This window comes from Urocampus carinirostris, chromosome 10 (assembly GCF_059441175.1).
Source record: "Urocampus carinirostris isolate Australia breed hairy pipefish chromosome 10, RoL_Ucar_1.0, whole genome shotgun sequence".
NCBI lineage: Eukaryota > Metazoa > Chordata > Actinopteri > Syngnathiformes > Syngnathidae > Urocampus > Urocampus carinirostris.
Genome location: NC_142358.1, coordinates 27078535 through 27102382, shown reverse-complemented (window position 1 = coordinate 27102382; position 23848 = coordinate 27078535). Strand labels below are relative to the sequence as shown.

Genomic DNA, 23848 nt, shown 5'->3' with positions numbered 1-23848 from the left:
TTGAAGAAAAAAAAATGTTTTCCATTTTCTTTAAAATATCAAATATAACACACTAATTTAAATGATTATTTTACTGATTTGGGGGTCTTTCTGCTTTTTCTTTTTCTGTTTTTTTCTTCTCAAAATCTATATCTGAATATGGGAACTTCGCTGTTAGATTTCATCTATCCATCCATCCATTATCTGCACTGCTTATCCTCAGTAGGGTCGCGGGGTTAGATTTCATATTATATTACGTTGGGCAGAGACAATCTGTGTCCTTCTGCATGTTCATTTTCCGGGACCAGAAAACCATAAAGCTGGATAGAAGCAGTTCAGTTCAGAACATTTATTACAAAGTTTCAAATTAAAATTAAAACAAAAGTAAAAAACAGAATGCACTCCAGACCAATTGATCAGGGAAGCGTCCTCTCACTAAGATGCCAGGAGTGCGCTCCCTCCCAAATGGCATCGACAAATAGCCGACCACGGTTTTTATAAGAGAATGTTGTGGGTTTGCAAAAATGGAACATGGAGCGATAACAGACACTCAGAACTCACATTACAAACCAAAGAAAAGGAGTCCATGTACAAGAGATAAGCATGGCGGAATCTTTAAGGTTGTGTGATAAGACCATTGCTGAGAAGTACACAGACATGAAAGAATAAATTCAGCAAGTAAATACTTCATTTAAATATGTGGATAAGTTTGATGTGCATTTATAACAACAAAATGAAAATTTCTATTATCAAATTAATAATGTTATGATTATATGATAAAACTAATATAGCTGGAAAACACATGCATTAGTGACAACATAATCTAACAATTACTATTAGAGATAGGAGCTAAAGCTTCTTTGAACAGCTGAACCCAGGTGATATCTTTTTTAATTTTTTCGTATTGCCATAAGCAGCTTGTCTGTGACTTTTATTTTAAGTAAAATGACAACAAAATGGGTTTCCTCAATGTTTTTTCGGTTGATCGACATTAGTCAGTTAATACAGCTACAGTGGGTGCTTTGCGAGTGGGGCCTTGGTTTTTGTGATACTCAATGAACATATTTAACCCTCATGTCCAGAATCTAATTAATTCTTGATCACCAAAAGGAAAGAAGTATCGCGTAACATAGTCAAGGCAACATCCTAACAAACATTATACGCATCCATGACCATGTATTTCCATTGTAATGTGATTTTTTGGCTCCTTGAGGAACATCAGTTATTACAGTTTATAACCTTGAAACGGGTCACTGGAGACCATAACACAATACAAGGGTTAAAACTGCAAGTCACTGTTTGCTCATTTTTCTCTTATGCTTCTCTCAATGTTGTCTCGTGGGCCACATCAAATTAAGTGGCACGCCAAGAGTTTGACACTTGTTCTACATGAAGACTTGAATTCTAGTATTTATTTTCATACAGATTTTCATTGGGTGCTCCAAATTGAGTGTAGGTGTTTAATTTTCAAAACATCAGTCATTATTGGCCGAATTATGCAAGATCAAAAAAACAAAAACAAGGGTCCAATGCATATCAGGTCCTATGCATTATGCCCAGCAACAGCATGCTCACATGCAACATGATGATGAACATAGAGCAAAGGCGTGTAATCTTGCAACCTAGATATAGTTGATCAGTTTTATAAGACCCTCTTACCAAAGATAGAAACTGACACAGCGCATCAGACATTACCAGAGAGCATTCCTGGCATGCTGATCCTTTCTCTGATGACCCCTGTGGATCGTTATTGTTGGAGAGTGAGGATTACATATGAGGAATATAACAGCGGAGAGGGATGACATTTTTAACTCATTCAATGCCAGATGTTTCCTTTAAATGGAAAGAGCCAATGCCAACCAATTTTTGTATTTGAATTAAACATAGAAGAAAAATGTAGTTGGGTAGACATAGGACTTATACAGATAAAGCTTAAACCCTCATCTTTCATTACAAAAAAGGATGTTTTAACATTGTTAGGTAGACAACAGTTGAACATTGCCAAGGTTCTTGAAAATACTCATTTCCAAGAAAACGTCTGAGAAATGTGGCACAATTCACTTTTTGCTTTTTCTGCATTTGTGATACAGTAAGCAAAACTAGGAAGTGGGGGCTAAGTTCTGATCAAAACCATTACTGCCACCTAACGGTGATCTTGATACTTACTTATGAGCTGCGCCAAACTTTTAACAAAAACCCCAATGTATTTTTACATTTTGAACTCAGTGCAACAAAAAATATATAGAATTGTCACGAGGCGAGGTGGAGTGGAAGGGGTGACCGGACAAGGCATAACCGACCGGGGAATATGTAATGAGCCAGCGCCCGCCAAACCCACAACCCAGCCTTAAGTAGCAGACCAGCAATCAGCTGATCTGCTACAGCTTGAGTTTGGGGGCGCGGCAGATTGGTCGCCACGGCGACCGTGACAAGAATAGAATAGAATTTACTTTTATTGTCATTCTTTGTAACCATGCACACAGACTGAAATGTCGATACACCTGACCCGTACAGTTAAACTGTAGCGAGCCGATGCAGCCGCAGCCATTTTAGTCATTAGGTGACCAAACCCCCCAACTCCAACCCTTAATGCCGAGCACCAAGCAGGGTGGCAATGAGTACCAATGTTGTAAGTCTTAGGTATGACTCGGCCGAGGCTTGAACCAGCGACCTCCCAGTCTCGGAGCGGGCGCCCTACCATCTAGGCTACCGAGCTGGTAATGAAATGATCTGCATTTATATAGCGCTTTTGAAGTCAATGAAGACTTCCCAAAGCGCTTTACAATGTGCTTCACATTTCCCAATAGCGGCCTTGCAGCCATGCAAGGCGCTAACCTGTTTTTTGGGGGCATTAGGAGTTCAGTGTTTTACCCAAGGACACTTTGACATGTACCACGGAGGAGCTGGGATTTGAACTGCGATCTCTGGATCCCAAGACGAGCGCTCCACCTCCAGGTTATGGCACTGAGGGAGGTATTATTTTGATGCTTGATCAACAAGGCCATGTATCCCCATTTTCACTGAGCTATCTACATAGGCATTACAGTAAAACCCACACAAGTATTACAGAGTGAAAGACAAAAGAGAGTGAGATTTGGATGTTTACGAGATTCCCTTATACGTAGCCCAGGGACAATGTTGATTTGTTGAGCTTAAGCAGACACTGATCAATCATGAAGCCGGTCTGTTACTGGCTAATGGTGGGGCAGCCTTCTTAATCACTACACTGCTACAGAGCTACAGCAGTCTTCAATACACCACTTCCCTCTGGGATGCCTCAAACGCGAACCATAACATCCGCTTCTGTGGGAACCTCCGGCTTTCAATTTAGTCTCGCCTCAATGTCTTTGCCTCTAAGGGCTTTTTGTCTGCTTCCAACTACCAAAAAGAATGACTGCTTTAGATTCAGTAAACCATAGGAGCTATTTTAACATTCATCACACTAAGGCTGCAATTAACAACTATTTAAATAGCTGTCTCGTCACTGATTATTGAATTGATTTGTTGAATAATCAGATAATAATTACTTAAATAAAACAAATATGACGTGCATTTTGTGAAGTACATTCAGCGGTCAACTGCAAAGTCTCTAACCAAAACACTCTCAACTGTCACAATCCTGTCAGTTGCCCTCTGATTACCCTCACCTGCGCTCACTCCTTCAGCTCCAGCTGCCACTCGAGTCCTAATTATCCCTCTCCCTATTTAAGCGCTTCCTTTCCGGTCACTCTTTGTCAGTCCGTCAGCAAACTGTTCGCCTCAACACCTCGACTTGCTCCGATCCACAATCACGCTCTGCTCTCCGGCCCCGGCTGTCCGCCTCGCCACCTGTCACCGGACATGGGGGCTTTCTGTTCCACCTGCCCAGCAAGCACCAGATTGCTTTTTTTCCTCTTTCCCTGATCCCCCCGATCCCTTAATTAAGTGTTGTGCGAATCGTTCCGCACTTGGGTCCACCGTTTGTTCCAATCGTGACACTCAACAGTTTGAAATAAAACGATTTATATAACTGACATTTGTCGTTTTTCACGTTTTAACAACTGACGTTTGTTCTTCGGACAAAGGGTGGGTGGATCGATCCAAATATGGATATTATTAATACGGCGCTAGTGCTTATATCTGATCAATACTATATACTTGGTATTGATACTGTGTTCCTATTCCAACTATCAATACAATACTGTTGTAAGTGAGTCATCGGGTTATCTCTCAGTTGAAAAAGAAGAGCGCTGAGTGTGAATACGATACTAGGTGTTATACCTATTTATTCTGCATTGTATTGCTTCAGCTTGATGTTAATAATTCAGGATGTCTAGCTTGTGGAGGGATTTCACCTCCAGGCTGGCCAACATTCAAGTAACAGCATTACTGGCGCTGTAGCAAAGATGCTTTCCAGAAAGCACGTTTGACTATAAAGTGATCCACAGTGTGAATGCTGACAATCAAGTCATAAAAGCATGGCTGACTGCTTTTCATAGTGATTAAACCCTTGTTTGCGCATAATGTCCTCATCACTGAGCCATGTTATCAGACAGGCGCTAACGGACCTCTTACATTTGTAAAAATAAGCAGATGCACAAACGTTACTGAAAGCTGTAGTGCATTTGATTATGTTAATCAATAATCAATCAAAATAGAGTTTGTGTAAGAAACAATGTAAGATCTGAACTGTGGCATACAAATTACCTACATGTACACAGAATAAATAGAACTGCCACACTTAAAATGCCTGTAAAAGAAAACACTGTTAGGAGTGTTTATTTAATGATATCTATACATACTCAAATTATTTATAACATTATCTTAAGGGATGCCACATTTTTCTTCAGACCGATGACCAGATTTTAAGTACTGTAAAATTCGGGCTTTAGAGTGAGCTGATTATGAGCTGCACCCAGTACATTTTTAAAGGAAAAACCTTGTGTATGTACATAAGCCGCACCTGACTATAAGCTACATGTGCCCCCATTGAAACATGAGATATTTACAAAGAAAGATGGTACACGGAAAGTGTTTTAATAATATACTGTATCTTAACCCTTTAACGTTCCTCCGGCCTGCCATCGAACCGCCAGACTTTTGATAAACAAATACTTGTCTGTACGATGTCACCAGTCCTTGAAATACGTCATTGGAAAGCTTAAAATCTTGGGATTCAAGAAATTTTAAAATGTACTCATCGGATAAACATCTGAATCAGCCTGAACCAAGATACCTGAAAACTATTAAGTCGGCGTAACTCACCATTAACTTCCTTGAATGTCCTCGAAAATTACTTTCTTTACATCAAAGACAATCCATAGAATCCAACCGTGTAAAATATTTACTCTTAAAAACACGATAATGCCGACAGATGAATAGAAATCCTCCCAAAACATCTCCATTTCATTGGACGTTGCTTCTTCTAATCCTTTCGTTTCGCCACATTATTTCCGTTAACAAATAAACAGACTCGTAAAATTATTCCCAATATGGTAGTTAGCCCTCCCCTTTCGATTGACAGCTTTTCCAAGATGAGGGTCTGTTCATGCTAGTTTTCTTCATCACAAAGTGCAAAGTTACATTAAACTTGTATCTTCCAAGACACATATATTCCGCCTCTGTCTCACTCTTACCTTTACTGCCCGGGCGCCCCTGGGGGCCGATAGTAAAAAGTGCATAAATTAGCCGATTCATTGAATAAGCCGCATGGTTAAAAGATTTGCTTTTAATACTCAGTAGTTTGGGGACACTTATTTGATGTTGTTGTATATATTGTTTTTTGTAATTTCATTGATTTTATTCATTTTAATTTTTTGTTTGATTTTCACTTATTGTTTGTCTGTTATTATTGTAAATCACTTTGGTACCACCAAAGGATTGTTGTAAGGAGCTCTAAAAATAATGTAATTTGGCTGAAGGGCTTTGTGAGGGGGGGAATTTTTTTGAATCTGCTGATACGGTCTCAAATTGGATACCAGGGCAATAGAAACAAACATTTCTAGTTTTTCTCAAATGAGTTTATGAATAAATTAAACGCAGACATCTATGTGGACATGTTAGACCTCATCTTTGTTTATTTGTTTATCAATTCACATTTTCATCAAACCGGTATAGAAGGACTCTAAATAAACTCTAAATAATGTAACATGTCCCTTTTAAGCAATAAAGTTGATAATATGCATTAAAAACTCAAAATTATATAGGGCTATGTCTGAGGGTTTTTTGTTTGCTTAATATTTTATAAATATCTTGAATAAAATATATAAATCATAATTAAGACATAGCCAGGTAAATGCACTTTGGCATATACATACATACATGTATATACTTTAAGCATTTTCGTTTGAGGGCCGAATCAAAAAGCTCAACGCGCCTCATGTGGCCCCAGGGCAATAGTTTTCCCACCCTTATTATAATATCAGAATACTGTACTATTCACTGCACTACAAGAACACATATTTACAGAGGTGGCACTATCACGGCAATCAAAAAATCCTTTCAAATCAGTGTACGATTATTCCAATTTTTAGAGCTGCAGTCAAAAAAGTCCCAAAATTCTGTATTTACTTGGGATGTTAATTTGATTGAGCATTCTATAAAACGCAGTCTCTCAACCAGTGTTTCGAGGCACACCAGAGTGCAATGTCTGGTGTGCCGCAGGAAATTGTCCATTTCCTCTATTTGGTGAAAACAAATCGATAATTATTTGCAAAAAAAGCATGCTGTTGTCGATCATCTCCGCAGTCTACCAGTATTCAATACACCAAATGTAACTTTTTATAATCATCTGATGATGAAGTGGGTTAGTATCGAAAAGTGATGTTTGAACTTGCACTGCGAGCCAATAGAAACAAATAAATATTGGGAAAAACATCATCCTAACTCGATGCAGAGGTTTTTAGACAGAAGTTGTTGTGTTGCCATTCCACATTTCAAGGTAGACTACTGTAAATAGAAACAAGGTATTCAGTACATTATAAGGAATACCCAATGAGTTACCAAAACTAACTCCTAAACCAAAAAACATTGCACTGTAACTATTAAAGACAACTAAATGTATAGTGTTTACTTGGGCTTTATTCGAACAAAATATGTTTATTTAGGTTCTCACTCGGGGCAGCATGGGAGCGCAGTGGTTAGCGCGTGTACGGCACAGTTCTGAGGTCATGAAATTGAACTTCCTGTGTGAAGTTTGCATGTTCTCCCCGTGCGTGGGTTTCCTCCAGGCACTCCGGTTTCCTCCCACATTCCAAAAACATGCATAGCAGGTTAATTGGCTGGTCCAAATTGTCCCTAGGTGTGAATGAGCAAGCGAATTGTCTGTCCCTATGTGGCCTGCGACTGGCTGGCAACCAGTTCAGGGTGTCCCCTGCCCACTGCCCAAAGATAGTTGGGATGGGCTCCAGCACCCTCGCGACCCTACTGAGGATAAGCGGTGCAGATAATGGATGGATAGATTGAGGTTGTCACTTTTTTCCTTTTTTTGTAAGATAAAAAAATAATTAAAATAAGGAAATTATGTGCCAAATTTTTACTTTACTTGGGTTATTTTTGTCTTTCTGGTGCAATATGAAACAAGTCCATCAAACAATATTAGTTATTTAATGTATTTCCCTGTACTGTACTACCTCAGGGGCAGATAATTACTGTATTCATGTTTAATGCACTTTTTTTTTTTTACCTAAAAAAGAACTATAAGTTTGTGTTTATTTGTATACCCTTTTATCACAAGGAGTCTCAAAGGGCTGCACTGACCACAGATTATTGCAAACCACAGACTATTATTACACCATCCCCTAATCTAAAACCTACATGAGGGGAAGGAAAAATTAAAAAACCTCAACGTAAGGAAAAAGAAAAAACCTTGAGAAGGGATAGCACATGAGGTAATCCCCCTTCCAGGATGACAAGCCTGCGACAGATGTTGCAAAAAATAGTGTGATAACTATATAAAATCGAATGCCGTGTTGTATGTCATCTATACCAGGGTTGGCAGACCCGGTCCTCGAGGGCCGCATGTCCTCCATGTTTTTGGAGTTTCTCTGCTCTAATACAGATGATTCCAATCACCTGGATCAATATCAAGCACCCACACAGCTTTCTAACAAGCTAAAAATTTGCATCACCGGAATTGTAGGAGAGAAATCTACAAAACATGCTGGACATCCAGCTCTCGAGGACCGGGTAGGCCACCCCTGATTTATATCATTAATGGTCTAGTCATAAGGATTCAGTGCCCCCATCGTTGCGACCCAGGTTTGATTCCTGTTGCATCCAAAATGTTGATATTGTGGTCAGCGGTACAGAGTACCTAGTACTCTGTAAATTTTATGTGAGTACTGTGTTGTGTTTAGAATTTATGCAACATCAATCGTCTCTTACATTGCTTACTTTGAGCTGAGTAAAGTCAAAGAAAATTGTATACCAATTTTAATGAAAATAGGGGTTTATGTTATACACAAATGAGTACCATAGTGTATAAAAAGAAATCAAAATCCTCTGCCAACTACTGATATTGATGAATGTTACAGTTATTGGACTTATTAATGTAAGGAAGAAAATATACAGAGCAATGGAATACTTCTTCTGAATTGGGCAATTTCCTGCGCCACACTAGACAAAGTCTCACAGCACACTGGTTGAAAAACACTGCAGTAATGTATTCTTCTCCACCGGCCTTTTTTCTTCCCGTGTCATTTCTTTTCGTATTGAAGTTGACCCTTTCTAGTGGTTGGTGCCTGTTGATAAAGGGTCAGGTCATACTTTCCCCCTCTAAGCATAATTAGTAATTTTGCATATCTATTTGATTCCTTGCATGTATATTTCATGAAGGTTCTGTTCATAATGTAGTACTTCACAATAGTCACACATGGACTAAATTGGATTGCACTCTACATGGAGTCAAGATACTTCTTGATAATGCTGTGAACCTCGCCATTGTTTCCCTCTGTGTTTTCCCATGTGACAACCTTTATTTGGAAATTCAATTCCCATGGGAACGACCCTAATGCTGAAATAATGGTTGTTTACCATTCAATCAAAGCTGCTGACTGTCATTATTGCCGTCTCTCGCAGAGCGTTAGGCGTCATAGAAACGTCAGTGAGTCATACCTTTTCTGTAGGATGCTGAGCAACTCGCTTCCTATTGCTTGCTCTGTCTTCAGAGAATGAACAGCTCTACTACACGAACATCAGCACACACACTGGGTGTATAAATCCGGAAACAAATTAAATCGAAATAAGACAGGAAGGGCAGCGCCCGCGATCCTGTTCTCGCTGGACGCGGGAAGCAAGCCACTCACAGAATTGGATCGTGTTCCGAATGCGGAAGTGGATCTTCCGGAGCGGGAGATCGTGGTGTCGAAGACGGAAAAAATAGTTTGATAGCCGGGACAGGAGAGCAAAACGTGGTCGGGATCAAAAAACAGGTCGTAGCCGGAGGCAAACTGGGAAATCAGGACCGGAAGGGTGGAAAACGGGTGCAAAAAGCGGGACCGACGGGAGTAAGAGTCAAACTGCTTGCCTTGTAGAAACAGAGGTGACGGACTGACAACAGGCGAGTGAAAGGGCTTAGCTTAAGTAGGACGGGGAACCAATCAGGTAGCCAGCAGCAGCTGGCGCCAAACGAGCGGGCACAGGTGAAATGTAACGAGTAATCATGACAATTAAAAGTTTTCAGGAAGTAAACACTTACTGTATATACTGTATACTATTAGGAAATCATCAAGACTATGTCATATTTTTCTCCTACAGAAACCATATAATTTTCCATTATCAAACATTTTTTTAAAAGTGCCAGGAAGCCACTAGGGTGTACCAAAGAGCCGCATGCAGCTCCAGAGCCGCTTGTTGCTGATCCCCGACCTTATGTATAGGACACACTTTTTCAATCGAGGCTGTCATATCTTAGACCAGTGCTTTTTAAATAGTGAGACATGGCACACTTGTGTTTCTTGAAACTTTGCCTGGTGTGCAACTACGAAATTGTCCAAAAATAAGAAAAATATTGCTTTGTTTAAGTCAAATTATCTAGTGTCTACAATATCATAACATTTGGGTCATTATTTGTTACATTAACATGTTTTTTGAAAAAACAAAAACAAAAAAAACAACTTAAAGGTCATTTAAATCAGTGCAAAAAATAAGATGTCAGAGCCAGGACAAATAGTAGACCCAAACGCGTAACGTTGACTCAAAAGTTTTTGGGGATATTGAGGAAAACAAACGCCAGCGATCCGGTGCTCGCTGGACGAAGAAAGCAAGCCGCTCACGGGATCGGAGCGTGATCGGAATGCGGAAGTGGATCTCCCGGAGCGGGAGATTGGAGCGTGGTCTTTGGTCAAAAAGGGGCCTTAGCCGGAGCGGGAGATCACAGCGTGGTCAAAAGGACAAAACGGGTCAATAGCCGGAGAAAAACGGGGAATCAGGAACAGACGAGTGGTATACGGATGAAAATGGGACTGACAGGAGCCAGAGTCAAAGTGCTTGCCTTGCATATGCAGAGGTTCGCTGACGGAATGACAAGGAGGGACTGGGGTACTGGGTATAAATAGGAGGGGAATTAATCAGGCACCTAGCAGCAGCGATCATGACAGAGTAAAAATCATGAAGTTTGGTTGCTTTGAGACTCCGTAGTTTGGATTCTTCACTGTGCTTTGTAGCACTAATTTTCAGTTGCAATACACATCACAGCGATATTGTGTGGTTAAATATTACACAGTGTCCCTTTTTAAAAAAACATGCACTGCAAAAAAGAAAATGTGCAGAAAAGATACCACTGGAAGATGACTTTATTCATCTTAAGCATTTTTTTTATTATTTACCAGAAAACAAGTAAGCACACTTTTTTATGTATTTCTTTATTCATTTCATCCGTATCTATTTTATATTTTTCACGTAGGCTTCATTGTCTGCCATGACATTTTAAATATTAAAATGGAGACATTGAAAAAATGTAATTTATTTAAACATTTAAATAAGATGTATGGAATTTAGATTTTCTTTACTCTATTTAGCATCCATCCATGAATGAATGAATGAATGAATGAAAACTTTATTTCGAACATTAAAATAAAAACAGGACAAAAACAATGAGTAAACAGCAAAATAATGTCACATAACATGTCCGAAAAGGGGTAGTCAGAAGCAGATGCTTATTTTCCATCAATTATCTGCATCACTAATCCTCAGTAGGGTCGTGGGAATGCTGCAGCCCATCCCAGCTATCGTCGGGCAGTGGGCAGGGGACACCCTGAACTGGTTGCCAGCCAGTCACAGGGCACACAGAGAGAGACAATTCACTCACTCTTTCACACCCAGGGACAATTTTGAACCGGCCAATTAACCTGACTGAATAAGGGAGGAAACCGGAGTGCCCGGAGGAAAACCCACGCAAGCACGTGGAGAACATGCAAACTCCACACAGGAAGGCTGGTAGCTGAATTTGAACTGATTACCCCAGAACTGTGGTGCGGACGTGCGAACTACTCAGCTGCAGAGTACATTAGTCGGTAAAAATAGGTGGATATCGCTTTTTGAAACACATTCTACAAAAAGCATATGAGGCAAAATGGCCTATACAGACTAAATTGTTAGAAAATCTTGTAAACCACATTGTGATATTTATTATTATAATAATAATTTCATTTAATTTTGCATTTTTTTTTCAGTCGGCCAGAGATTAATTCAATGAAAAATAAGTGCCTTGGCTCAGTAAAGATTAAGAAACACTGTCTTAGACATTAAGAAGACCCACTGCCGCATACGGTTCATTTTCATAAATATCCTCAGATATTCTGCCGTGGATTATATACTAACTCGTTAGCATGACAGTGGTGCATCTCCCGAGCACACAAGAATAAAAGGCAAATTCTCAACTGAGCATTATAATAAAGATCCCTTCATACACATGCTTTATAGGAAATAAGACATCTGCATTCAACACAGCAGGCGCACAATATTGGAGACACTGTGGAGCAGCGGACAGCTCTCCCGGCGAGCTTTGAGCAATGAGCTTCAATTCTGTCTTGTCAAAGATGGCCTTTAGTTGTGAAGGATTCTTAACCACTCAGCCATTGTGGCATCATTATTTGCGAGTGTATCCAGTGTTTTTTTTTCTCAAGTGTGAAGTCAGGCTGATATTTTTCTGGGTACAACTGTCAATGTTGCTGCAGGTACATTTCTAAAGCATCGAGAGACTGGATATATGTGATTAGTCACAGGAATTGGACAAAATATCCAAATTGGTGATGAATTATATCTTTTAACCAGGGTTTGTCATGACCACCCATTACATTCACCTGTGCCCGCTCGATTGGCGCCAGCTGCTGCTGGTTACCTGATTGGTTTCCCCTCCTATTTAAGCTCAGTGCTTTCAGTCTCCCTTTGTCAGTCCATCAGCGAACCTCTGCATATGCAAGGCAAGCACTTTGACTCTGGCTCCCGTCGGTCCTGTTTTCATCCGTATACCACTTGTCTGTTCATGATTCCAGGTTTGTCTCCGGCTACGACCCGTTTTTTGAACCCAAACACGTTCTTATCTCCCGTCCCAGCTAACGAGCAGTTTTTCCCGTCCAACCACGCTACGATATCCCGCTCCGGAAGATCCACTTCCGGATTTCGATCCCGTGAGCGGCTTGCTTCCCTCGTCCAGCAAGCACCGGATCCCTGGCGCTGATTTTCCTCTATTTCTCAAAAAACTTGTGCGTAACGTTACGCATCTGGGGCCACCTTCTGTTCTGGTCTTGACAGGGTAATTTGAAAATCATGGCATACGTTACATATAAAGGTTTCTAAAGATGAAATCTTTTACAAATAATTATCAGACTAATTTGAATTGTTTTGTCTATTTTCAATGTAAAAGAAGCAGATTTTGGAACTGTTTTAATTGCTGCCACCATCTCCGGGCTTGAGTGTTCATGTCAGCCCCTGTTAGCTCATTTGTGATGCGCGTGTAAGTATGTGCATTTTTCAGACGTGCTTAAATAAACTCTTCTTTTTTCATCTCTTTTGGGGCATTGTTGGTGTTTGGACCAGGGTTGGGTAGGGTTACTTTAACTTGATTACTTTCAATTACTTTTGGATTACTCCAATACCAAATATGCTAATAAAAGACAAAAGAAACTAAATATGAATAAAATGATGACTCACAACACGTGGTAAGCTTTCTCGCCTGGCTTTGATTTCTTTGATTTCCGGCAAAACGAACATAAAATGCGACAGAAACAAAATAAAAATAAATCCAAACAGCTCACCAACATCATTTTTGCCGTTCCATGTATTCCGTTACTCCCCAAGCCTGCACAAAATTTGGTCATTTTATTCATATTACGTTTCTTTTGTCTTTTATTAGCATATTTGGTATTGGAGTAATCCAAAAGTAATTGAAAGTAATCAAGTTAAAGTAAACCTACCCAACCCTGGTTTGGACTTTGTTTGATACAGGCCTTTTCTTCCTTTTACCATTTTCGTGCTACACTAACAAAAAACTGTGCTGCCGAGCATATCGTAACTCTCTCCTACCTCCTCCCTCTACTACCTAATGTGTTGCTTGTTCCTAACAGCGTGGCTAAAAGTAAAATAAAAGCACGGTGGGAAAAAAATGACAATATAAATGTAAGATGACTCTTTTTGCTCTTTTGTGACAGCAGTGGTTATCGCCTGGGAACTTTCCCATGGAGGCCTTTTTTGGGCACTGTCTATTAGTGGAGTCAGGAACACTAACATGAACTGAGGCCAGCGAGGCCTGCAGTTCTTTGGATGTTTTTCGAGTTTTTTCCCACCTCCTGGATGAACCCTTGTCGCACTCTTGGAATAATCTTTGCTACTAGACCGCACCTGGGAAGGTTTGCCACGGTTCCCAGTTTTCTCCATTTGTGGATAATGGCTCTGTCAGTGGTTTGCTTGAGCCCCACAGTTTTGGTAATGGCATTGTGACCTTTTCAAGACTTATATATTTCGTTCACCAATATTCCAATTTCTTCAGGGAATCTTTGGATCATGGCATGTCGCTTGCGTTCTTGAGATGAAAATGATGTCAAACTACAGCAACATTTTGTTACCGTTTTTTCCACACTACTAGGCACCCCCCATAAAATAGTCTTATATTTGTCTGTCATATATTTTCATGCATAAGACACACCGTAATATTAGGTGCATAGAATCGAGACTACAGTAAGAGATTCTTTGTGTACAGCTACATATTAATGCAATGCATTCATTTGAGCCGCTATCTCTAATAGCAAAACATTTGTATGCAATCGGAATGAACCCGACTAGTGGTGGTAAGAGCACAGACACATTACCACTACATCACCAGTGGTACAGATAACATATGAAAAGGCAACAATGTTTTGCCATTTAGGTATGCTATGTTTATCAATTTGATCAAGAATTCCTCAAATAATTTATTACCATAAAACCTTGGATGGTAACGCACACCAATAAACACTGTATGCATTTTTTTCAATCTCAGCCGTTGTTTGCTGCGGTATATAAGGAACACTGGATTATAAGATGCAGTTTAAAATTCTTTGGCCAAATTGGGGTTTTTTTTTGTCTGGAAAATACACTGATTTTGAGAAAGTTTCCGTTGAAATAGTCGAGATTTGGCCAACAATTTAGCCCTTGTCACAGTTGCCATGGGGCCCAATTGGCCCAACCTGTGTGGCGCAAGCTGCGGCTCATTAACAGATTGGCTTTCAGTCTTTTTAAGCTCAGTGCGCTCTCTCTTACTTTGTCAGCCCGTCAACGAACTTCTGCCCTGGTTTCGACTCGGTCCTTTGCCTATTGGTATTTCCTGTACGGTATTGTTCCCGTTTATTTTGTCCTGTTTAGTATCGGTTTTCAGTTTAGTTTCCGTCTATTTTTGTCCTGTTTATTATTTTCTCCAGTTTTCGTTCCTGTCCAGTTTGTCCAGTTTATTTTCGATATTCTGATTCATTGTCCGGTATCAACCTCATCTGTCCGGGCAACTGGAATCGATCTGGTCGGTCTCTGGCTTCCTGTCTTTCCACGCCAGACTGCTGCCTAATGTGCATGACTCCCTATTTCCCCGAAAAATAAAAGGCTTGTGTGAGAACATAACGCGTCTGGGTCCTGATCCTGTTTCGGTTCCTGACAGCCCAGCCTGATTTGTATGAGTCTTGGCCCCTCGCTCCTACTAAGTGGCCAACCGCTGTTCCCAGTGTTGGCATTGGCAGCTAGCTTTGAGGATAGAAAAGCTGACCAATAATAATAATAATAATAATAATAATGCATTTTATTTAAAAGCGCCTTTCAGGCCACCCAAGGACACTGTACAAACAATGAAAGAAAAAATACAATTTAAAAAGTTGTAAACGAAATAATAAATAAAAACAAGACATAAAATCATAAAAACATAAGAAATGGAGAAGCTATGTGTTGTAGGCAGTCCTGAACAGGTGTGTTTTTAGACGGGACTTAAAAGTGGAGAGAGGTGTGCAGTTTTGGAGGTCCGGAGGTAGATTGTTCCAAAGCTTGGGAGCAGCGCGACTGAAGGCTCTGGCTCCCATGGTGCTCAGATGGGCAGGGGGCACTGACAGTCGGAGGGAGGACGAGGATCTGAGGGAGCGAGTGGGGACGTGCACCTGGAGAAGGTCGGACAGGTAAGGAGGAGCCAGGTTGTGAATGGCCATATATGTATATAAGATGAGTTTGTAGCTGATGCGATGCTGAACAGGAAGCCAGTGTAGCTGTTGGAGAACGGGGGTGATGTGCTGCTGGAAAGATGTTTTTGTGATGATGCGAGCAGAGGCGTTTTGAACCAGCTGAATTTTATGGAGGGACTTTTGGGGAAGGCCGAAGAGGAGAGCATTGCAGTAGTCAAGGCGGGATGTGACAAGACTGTGGACGAGAATAGCAGTAGTGCGGGGGGTGAGGGAAGGGCGGAGTCTGGTAATATTGCGGAGGTGGAAATAAGCAGTGCGGGTGATGGTGTTGATATGTGAGTGGAAGGTAAGCATGCTATCCAGGATGACACCCAGATTCTTGACCTGGGGGGAGGGGGACACTAAGGAGCTGTTGATGTTGAGAGAGAAGTTGTTTACTTTGGATAAAGTGGATTTGGTGCCAAGAAGGAGGAATTCTGTTTTATTGGCATTTAATTTAAGAAAGTTTGTTGTGAACCATGTTTTGAGTTCGGAAAGGCAAGAGGTGAGGGAGGGAGGTGGGAGTATGGAGTTTGGTTTGCAGGAGAGGTAGAGTTGGGTGTCATCAGCAAAGCAGTGAAAGTGGATATTAAATTTGCGGAGGATATGACCAAGAGGCAAGAGGTAGACGATGAAGAGAAGAGGACCTAAGACAGATCCCTGGGGTACACCTGTGGTGACTAGGGAGGGCTTTGAGGTGAAGGATTTCAGCTGGACAAACTGAGAGCGGCCAGTGAGATAGGAATGGAACCAACTGAGGGGAGTATGGGTGAGACCAATGGAGGAGAGTCTATTGAGGAGGATAGGGTGAGAGATTGTGTCGAAGGCGGCGCTCAAGTCTAGGAGGATGAGGATGGAGACTAAACCGGAGTCGGATGCTATGAGGAGATCATTTACAATACGGATTAGGGCAGTCTCTGTGCTGTGGCGGGGGCGGAAACCAGACTGAAAGGGCTCATAGAGAGAGTGGAGGGACAGGTGCGAGTGGAGTTGAGCAGCAACAGTTTTTTCAAGGATTTTTGAAATAAATGGAAGGTTGGAGATGGGGCGGAGGTTGTCGAAGTTGTTGGGGTCAGCACCATGTTTTTTAAGTGTAGGAGTAACAGCAGCGGTTTTGAAAAGTGATGGGACAATACCAGAAGAGAGTGAGGAGTGAATAATGGCAGATAATAACACAACTTTTGACCTGCCACGACACAATCTGTCATTCAATGCATATCAAATGGATTGAGCACAGAGAGGGTAAAAAAAGCATAGCTAATTGTCAACTGGTCGCTTTCAGGTGATGCCCAAGTCACTTCATTTGGGTCCTGGCAAATAGCAACGACTCTTCTCTTGGTCGCTTGCATGACTGAACTCCCCAACTCGTCTCTAAGAATTCAGACAACCTGCAAAAAAAAAAAAAACTCTTTTTGACTGCTTGTTATGTGATTTTGGTCTTTTGTTCACCAGTCACAGCTTTCAAACACATTTAAGGTCAAGGACTTATATCATGAAGTTCAACCGATAAATCCTTCCCGACTCCCAACTGAGTATGTGTCACTGCAGTCTGTCAATCTCCTGCTTCCTTCTTTATCTTTCCTACCAGTCAATTTTTAAAGGGCAGTTTTTCTGTTTTGGCAGTTTGGAAAAATGTCTTCTAAAGTAATAAAAGTAAAATACAACATTGCAGATATAATGATGAGATGAGCAACAGAGGATCAAAGATCTTAAGTATTTTGTATATCCGGTGCCATCAACCTTCATTAAGCTAGGACTTACAGAATTTATTGATGTACAATGCACATTTCTTTTTACCTAAAAAAATAACTCAAAGTTTGATGCATGAGGTTTTACGTTGATATTGCAAAACATTAGTTGAAATGGGATTTAAACCCAGGTCATTTTTGTGACAGTGCAGACCTTGAACCACTGCACCACCAATGATATAGATGAAAAATGAAAAGGTCTTGAGTTTGATGTCATTATCACACTATCTTTAGTCATGGTACAAAAGACAGATGTCAATTTCGTTGTGCATTTTTACAGGTTGCAATGGCAAAACATTTGTCACTTACAATGCTTTGAATAGACTAGATTCCAAGGGTCTCCAACGTGGTACCCCCGGGCACAACAGTGCTCCCTAAGGACAGCTAAGGAGATGTTCAGAAAATAGTTCACCAGTGCTGGGTCATTTTGATTTTCCAGATTATTTTTTTTTAATTTGTTGACTGAGTCTATTTAACCCTACTTCCAGTAACTAACCTGGTAATAACATTGTAACAACACAGTAATAGCATAAATTGTTATTTTAGAAATGCATATCAAACTTGGTGCCCTTTGCGCTAATTAGTAACAAAAAGTACCTTTCAGCTTAAAAAAGGTTGAAGACCCAAGAAATAGAAGAATGGGATATAATTTATTGTTGTTGTAGCCCGTGAAACCCAATATGAAATTAATAGTCGTCTCTGGTAGTATGACTGAAAATAGTGTGATAATAAGGTAAAATCAACTGCCTTTTCGCACGACAACTTATACCACTGGTGGTCAATTAGCTAGAAACAGTGTTGTCACTGCCGCGACCCAGGTTTGAATCTGAGAAAAAGGTGAAACAAAATTTTATACTAATTTCAAATAAATGCATTTCATTTCTTATCATGTTTAAAGGCTCATAAGGTTTACGTATGTGTTACATAACCATGATGTCTTGCATACAGGATTGCTGATTGTGTGGAATGTTTCATCACCAATCTACGTTGTGTGTCTGTATAGGATCTGGGAATGGAGTCGACGTCTCTTGATGATGTATTGTACCGCTACGCTAGCTTTAGAAACCTTGTTGACCCCATCACGCATGACTTGATCATCAGCCTGGCACGTTATGTACACTGCCCGAAGACGGTAAGACGTGCACCCTTACACATGGTCACATGCATTGCGTACTTCCCAAATATTTGCCAATTACACTAAAACGTCTTTTGAACACCCACAGGGGCCGACGTGATTCATTGCTATCAGCTGATCTCTTGATTCATTTCTTCTGACGTTATTAGATTAGCGAATTGCTCTAAGTGGTTGCGTAGTCGTGTGTGCGGTCATGAGCGAAATGCAGTTTTTTTGTGTTTGTTCATGTGGTTTGGCGTCACTTAGAGTGAAGAAAAGCGTGACGCTATCCTACTAAATGAAAAATATGGCTGAGTGGCTAAGACTAAAATGGGAATTAAAAGGCTGTCCAAAGATGTCAAGTCAAGTCAGGTCAAGTCATGCTTATTTGTATAGACCTTTATCACAAAGAGTCTCAAAGGGCTGCACAGACCACATTTTATTGCAAACTACAGACTATTATTACACCATCCCCTGATCTAAAACCTACATGAAGTACATGAAATAATACACAGATATTGTCAACACAAAATATAGGTTATTCATATGCTATAGAAGAGAAGTGTGTTTAAGCTAAGATTTAAACATTTCCACTGAGGTTGCAGATCGAATCTCTGGGGGAAGAGCTTTCCACAGCACCGGGGCCTGAATGGAGAGCGCTCTCGAACCTGCGGATCACTTCTTGGCTTTTGGGATCACTAATAGACCAGCATTTTCAGAGCGAAGGCTCTGGACCGGAACATAGGGGGATATTAAATCTGAAAGATATGAGGGAGCAAGTCCCTGCATGATTTTGTATACTACCAACAGAACCTTAAAATCACATCTTAAGCTAACAGGGAGCCAATAAAGGTTAGCTAAAATCGGGGTAATGAGATCAAACTTTCTTGTCTTAGTTAAAAGCCTCGCTGCAGTATTTTGTACCAGCTGAAGGCTCTTAATCTTGGACTTCGGGAGACCGGAGAGTGGTGCATTACAGTAATCGAGACGGGAGGTAAAAAAACGCGTGAATTATAATCTCCACGTCCGACTGAGACAGCATAGGGCTAATTTTAGCATTGTTGCGAAGATGGTCAAAAGTTGTTCTAGTAATATTCTTAACGTGTGTTTGAAAGGATAGATCGGGGTCAAATAGGACCCCTAAATCTTTGACTGAGTCACTCTGGGTGATATTACTTTTGTCAATGTTCAGAGCAGTTTTTGAGAACAAGTCACGGCAATTAGATGGACCAATAACGAACATTTCGGTCTTTTCAGAGTTAAGGCGCAAGAAGTTGGGTGACATCCAATCTTTCATCTCAGTGAGGCAGGCCTCCAAATTTCCACAATTTAGTGTGGCAGATTCCTCCATCGGAAGATATACCGTAGTTGAGTGTCATCTGAGTAGCAATGGAAACTGATATTATACTTGCGAATAATATCACCTAATGGAAGCATGTAAATCCTGAAAAGAAGGGGGCCAAGTACTGAATCCTGCCGAACACCACAGGTAACACTAAAGGGCTCAGATGTCATTTCACCATAACACAGTGCGTCCTATCTGAGAGGTAGGATCTGAACCATAAGAGGACGGTTCTTGAGAGACCAATCCATTTTTCCAGCCGTTCTGTCAAAATATGTTCAACATGAGGTCAAGAAACAAATCATCACAGGTTCTTTTTTAGCTATTAATGCTGCATTTTGGAAAACATCTACCATAAATCTTTGTATTCCAGCAGCACCCAATATAGGAAAGACCTGGGGCAGAAAATGGTACTCTTTATTGAAACTTTGGCCTTTTTAATACACTGGTGAATTGTGAAACCGGCTATCGGGCCATTCCCGACTATCCCGGGGGTTACTTTCCAAAAAAGGACCCGTAATAGGTGAAAACCACAAAGCAGAAAACATTATTTATTTTTTTACAATTAGGTACTCTCCCTAAGTAACTCATATTTAACCTAAAGTCAAAATATATGAAGGCAATCTATTTTGTTTTGCAATCTACTGTATGTTAGCATTAGCCTTATACTTGTGGAGCGTTTTGAACACATAATGGTCATTTTTTAAATTTTAGTTAGCATCAGGCTTGCATATTTTTGTTGTTGTCTGAAACACCAGCTTTATGTTAGTAGATATTTAAATTAAAGTACAGTATGTTTCTGTAGTGCAGTGGTTCGCGCCTAACACAACATGTGAAAGGTACCTGGTTCGAGATCGGGTGGAAATGTATGTTGGCCTGGAGAGAGATATATGCCACCAGGCTGTACTTGATCAATACACACCAAAGAAAATGGTGCGCCTGTGACTCGAGTGCACAGGTGCCAAACAGGCGGCCCGCGGGCCAGATCAGGCCCGCTAAGGGATTGGATCCGGCCCGTGAGACAACACTCAGAGAAGCGCAAGAGAAAAACAAGCTGCAGGTTGAAATATGTCAACTTGATGTTGCCAAAGCCAGGTGCCTCTCACCAAGACACTGTACTTGTATTTATTTCTCTCTCTCGCTCTCTCTCTCTCTCTTTCTTTTCCAGCCCGTTTCTCCCACTCTGTCTCTGTCTCTTTCACTCTCTGTGTCTCCCTTTTTCTCTTCCTTTGTTGCTCTTTGTCTCTTTCTCTTTGTCTTTTAACCTCTTTTGCTCTAACTTCCTTTTTTCCGTCTTTCTATTTCTCTTTGGATTCCTTTCTTCCTCTCCCTTTCTTTTTCCCCTCTCTCATGACTTTTTATCTTGTGTTTCTCACGCTCTCTCCCTCTATCTTTTTTTCTTTCTTTGTCCCGCCATCTCTCCTTTTCCATCGCTCTTTCTTTTATTTCTTTATCTCTTTTTCTTTCTCTTTAATCTACTAGTCCGGCCCCCGACAGAATGTTTGTTCTATCGTGTGGCTCCCGAGTTAAAATGAGTTTGACACCCCTGCTCTAGTAGTTAAGTGATCCATCCAACAAACCAACCATCCATTGAGCCTTTCATCTGTCACAAAAGCAAAGGCAGGGACGTCATCGCCACAAAGTTTGTTTTTCAACTAAGATATGAAAGCCTCAAGTATTGCACAATGTGATACCCCAAATTTGGTGTCAAAATACTTTATCCCCATTAATTAGGCTCAGGTTTAGTATTACTGTTGTCACACGTGGCTGCCTGTCAATGGCGCAGTCCGGCTCATCTCTGAAAAGCTGGGTGAATCCCCCCCCCAAAAATGGCGACCCGATGATAAAGGTGCTGTATCTGAGTTATATCAGTAGGGTTCTCCTGCTACTGTTAACCATGGAAACCAGTATTATTGTCAGGGGCAAAACAGAGACAGGACCCACTTGCGTACGTTTCTCTAAGTTTTATTGGGAAGAAGGGAAAGGATGACACACGATCTGTAGCTCGCTCGCTGCGGGGAGCAGGTTGCTCAGACGCGGAAGTGGTATTTCCATGGCGAGCGATGGCGACGTCGAGAGCAGAAAAAAAGAGATCAGTAGCCGGGACGGGGGAGCAAAATTGTAGGCGAGATCAGAAAAGGGGTCGGAGCCGGGAAACGGACGGGAATCGGAACAGGAGAGAGTCAGGGTGGAAAAGCTTGCCTAGCGTAAGCTGAGGTTCGCAGACGGACTGACAACCGGTGACTTGAAGACGGGGGTATAAAAAGTGACAGCTAGCCAATCAGCGTCCGAGGCAGTTGGCGCCAAAGGAGCAGGCTCAGGTGCCTCGCATCAGCAATCATGATTCATCATTTGTTTAATGTGGAAAAGCAAACCCCATTATAAAGAATAGCATGGAGAGAGACGTGCGCCGCAAGGCTGTACTTGCCCAAAACACACCAGGACGAGGTGCCCCAAGGACCCTGGCAGTTAAGGGATCTGTTTACTGTAAAGTCTAATAAACATTGAAACCAAACAGCAAACCTTTTTCACTGGCCCAAGCAATAATCTAACAAATAAAAGTGCTCTATAATGTACCTGTAAACATTTTTTTTATTCCTTTTCACGAATACAGACTGTCATAGGGACGTTTTAGCCAATCAGAATGCAGAACACATTCCATGATGAAAATCTGTGAAGAAACGAGGGATCACTGTATATCAATTCATTCAGAAAATTTCATTATGTGTTTACTGTTCGTTTGTGGCATTCCTTCCTCGGGTTACACGGAATCCGAGAAGAAAATAACAAACAAAAAGAAAAATGAAATATATGCTCCGAAAAATATAGACTAAGTATGAAGGATACAGGAACTGACCGGTACAGTATTAGGGTCATTATATCTCTTGGGATGGAATTGATTAAACGATGTGTGCGTTACCTATAGTGGAAGCGGCCTAGAAAATAAATTGAGGTGGGGAAACAGAAGGCAGTATGGAGGATGAGGAGATGATGAAATAAAAGCACAGCTACGGTCGGTCATAGAGCTACTTTCAACGGCTCAACATCAGCCTCATCCATTTAATTACAATCCACTTGACGCAGCCTCCACAACACAAGCATTCATCCTGAGTGGTGGTCTAAAGATGTCTCGAGCAACGAAACATAAATTACAAGGACATGTTCAAAGGTTAAGATTCAACACTACAAACTACATACAACCACAATACAAACAGATGATCTAGAAAATCGTGGCTATTAGTATACAGCAGGGGTCCCCGCGGCCACCAGGGTGCCCCCTTAGGACAGTTGAGGTGCCCACAAACCTGTTTTGAAAATAGCTCTCCAGTGCTGGATCAATGTGATTTTCTAGTAAAGTGATTTTTTTTCTTGGTTAACTGATTCTATGTAACCTCTATTTTTAACAAGGAACCTGGTAATAACATGGTAACAACATAGTTATAACATTATACGTTGTTATTTTGGGAATTCAAATAAATACATTCCAGTTCATAAGCTTCATGAACATAAAAATGCAGTCAAGTGTTTATAATTATTCTTAAACAAATAACTAAGAAAACAGAATGAAAATTAATTTTTGTACAGTATTAACAATTATATTCATTTATCTTTTTGTTGATTTATTAATAGGAAATACAACAAAATAAATTTCAGTTCATGGGTTTTGTAAACCGAATAAGCAAAAAACTGCAATTTTTTAGCTAGGTAACTGGCTACCTTTTCAGCTTTGTAGCTAGCTATATTTCTACCTTTTTAGCTATTTAGAAGGCTATTTAGCTAGCTTTTTTACAATTTCTGCATGCTATCTTGCTAACATTTCACTTTTGTATCTAGTTATTAAGCTAGGTATTAGGCTCATTTCTAGCTAGCTATTTAGCTTTGTTTTAAAAAAAATTATCCTGCTATTTAGATGGCGTTTTACTCTTTTAGCTAACTAGCTAGCTACCTATTAAGTTTTTACCTGTTTACCTTTCTAGCTAACCACCAAACTACCTTTTAGCAATTTAGGACGCTA

The 23848-nt window shown here is 40.6% G+C and overlaps 1 protein-coding gene across 1 annotated transcript in view; it reads left to right on the top strand.

The window, feature by feature from the left end:
* lrrc75a (leucine rich repeat containing 75A) overlaps positions 1-23848 on the top strand; it is a 57002-nt gene that overhangs the window by 5909 nt on the left and 27245 nt on the right. Inside the window, exon 2 of the mRNA XM_088345394.1 lies at positions 18381-18509. Within this exon, the coding sequence (XP_088201520.1) occupies positions 18381-18509 (129 nt within the window). The remainder of the gene's footprint in view (positions 1-18380; positions 18510-23848) is intronic.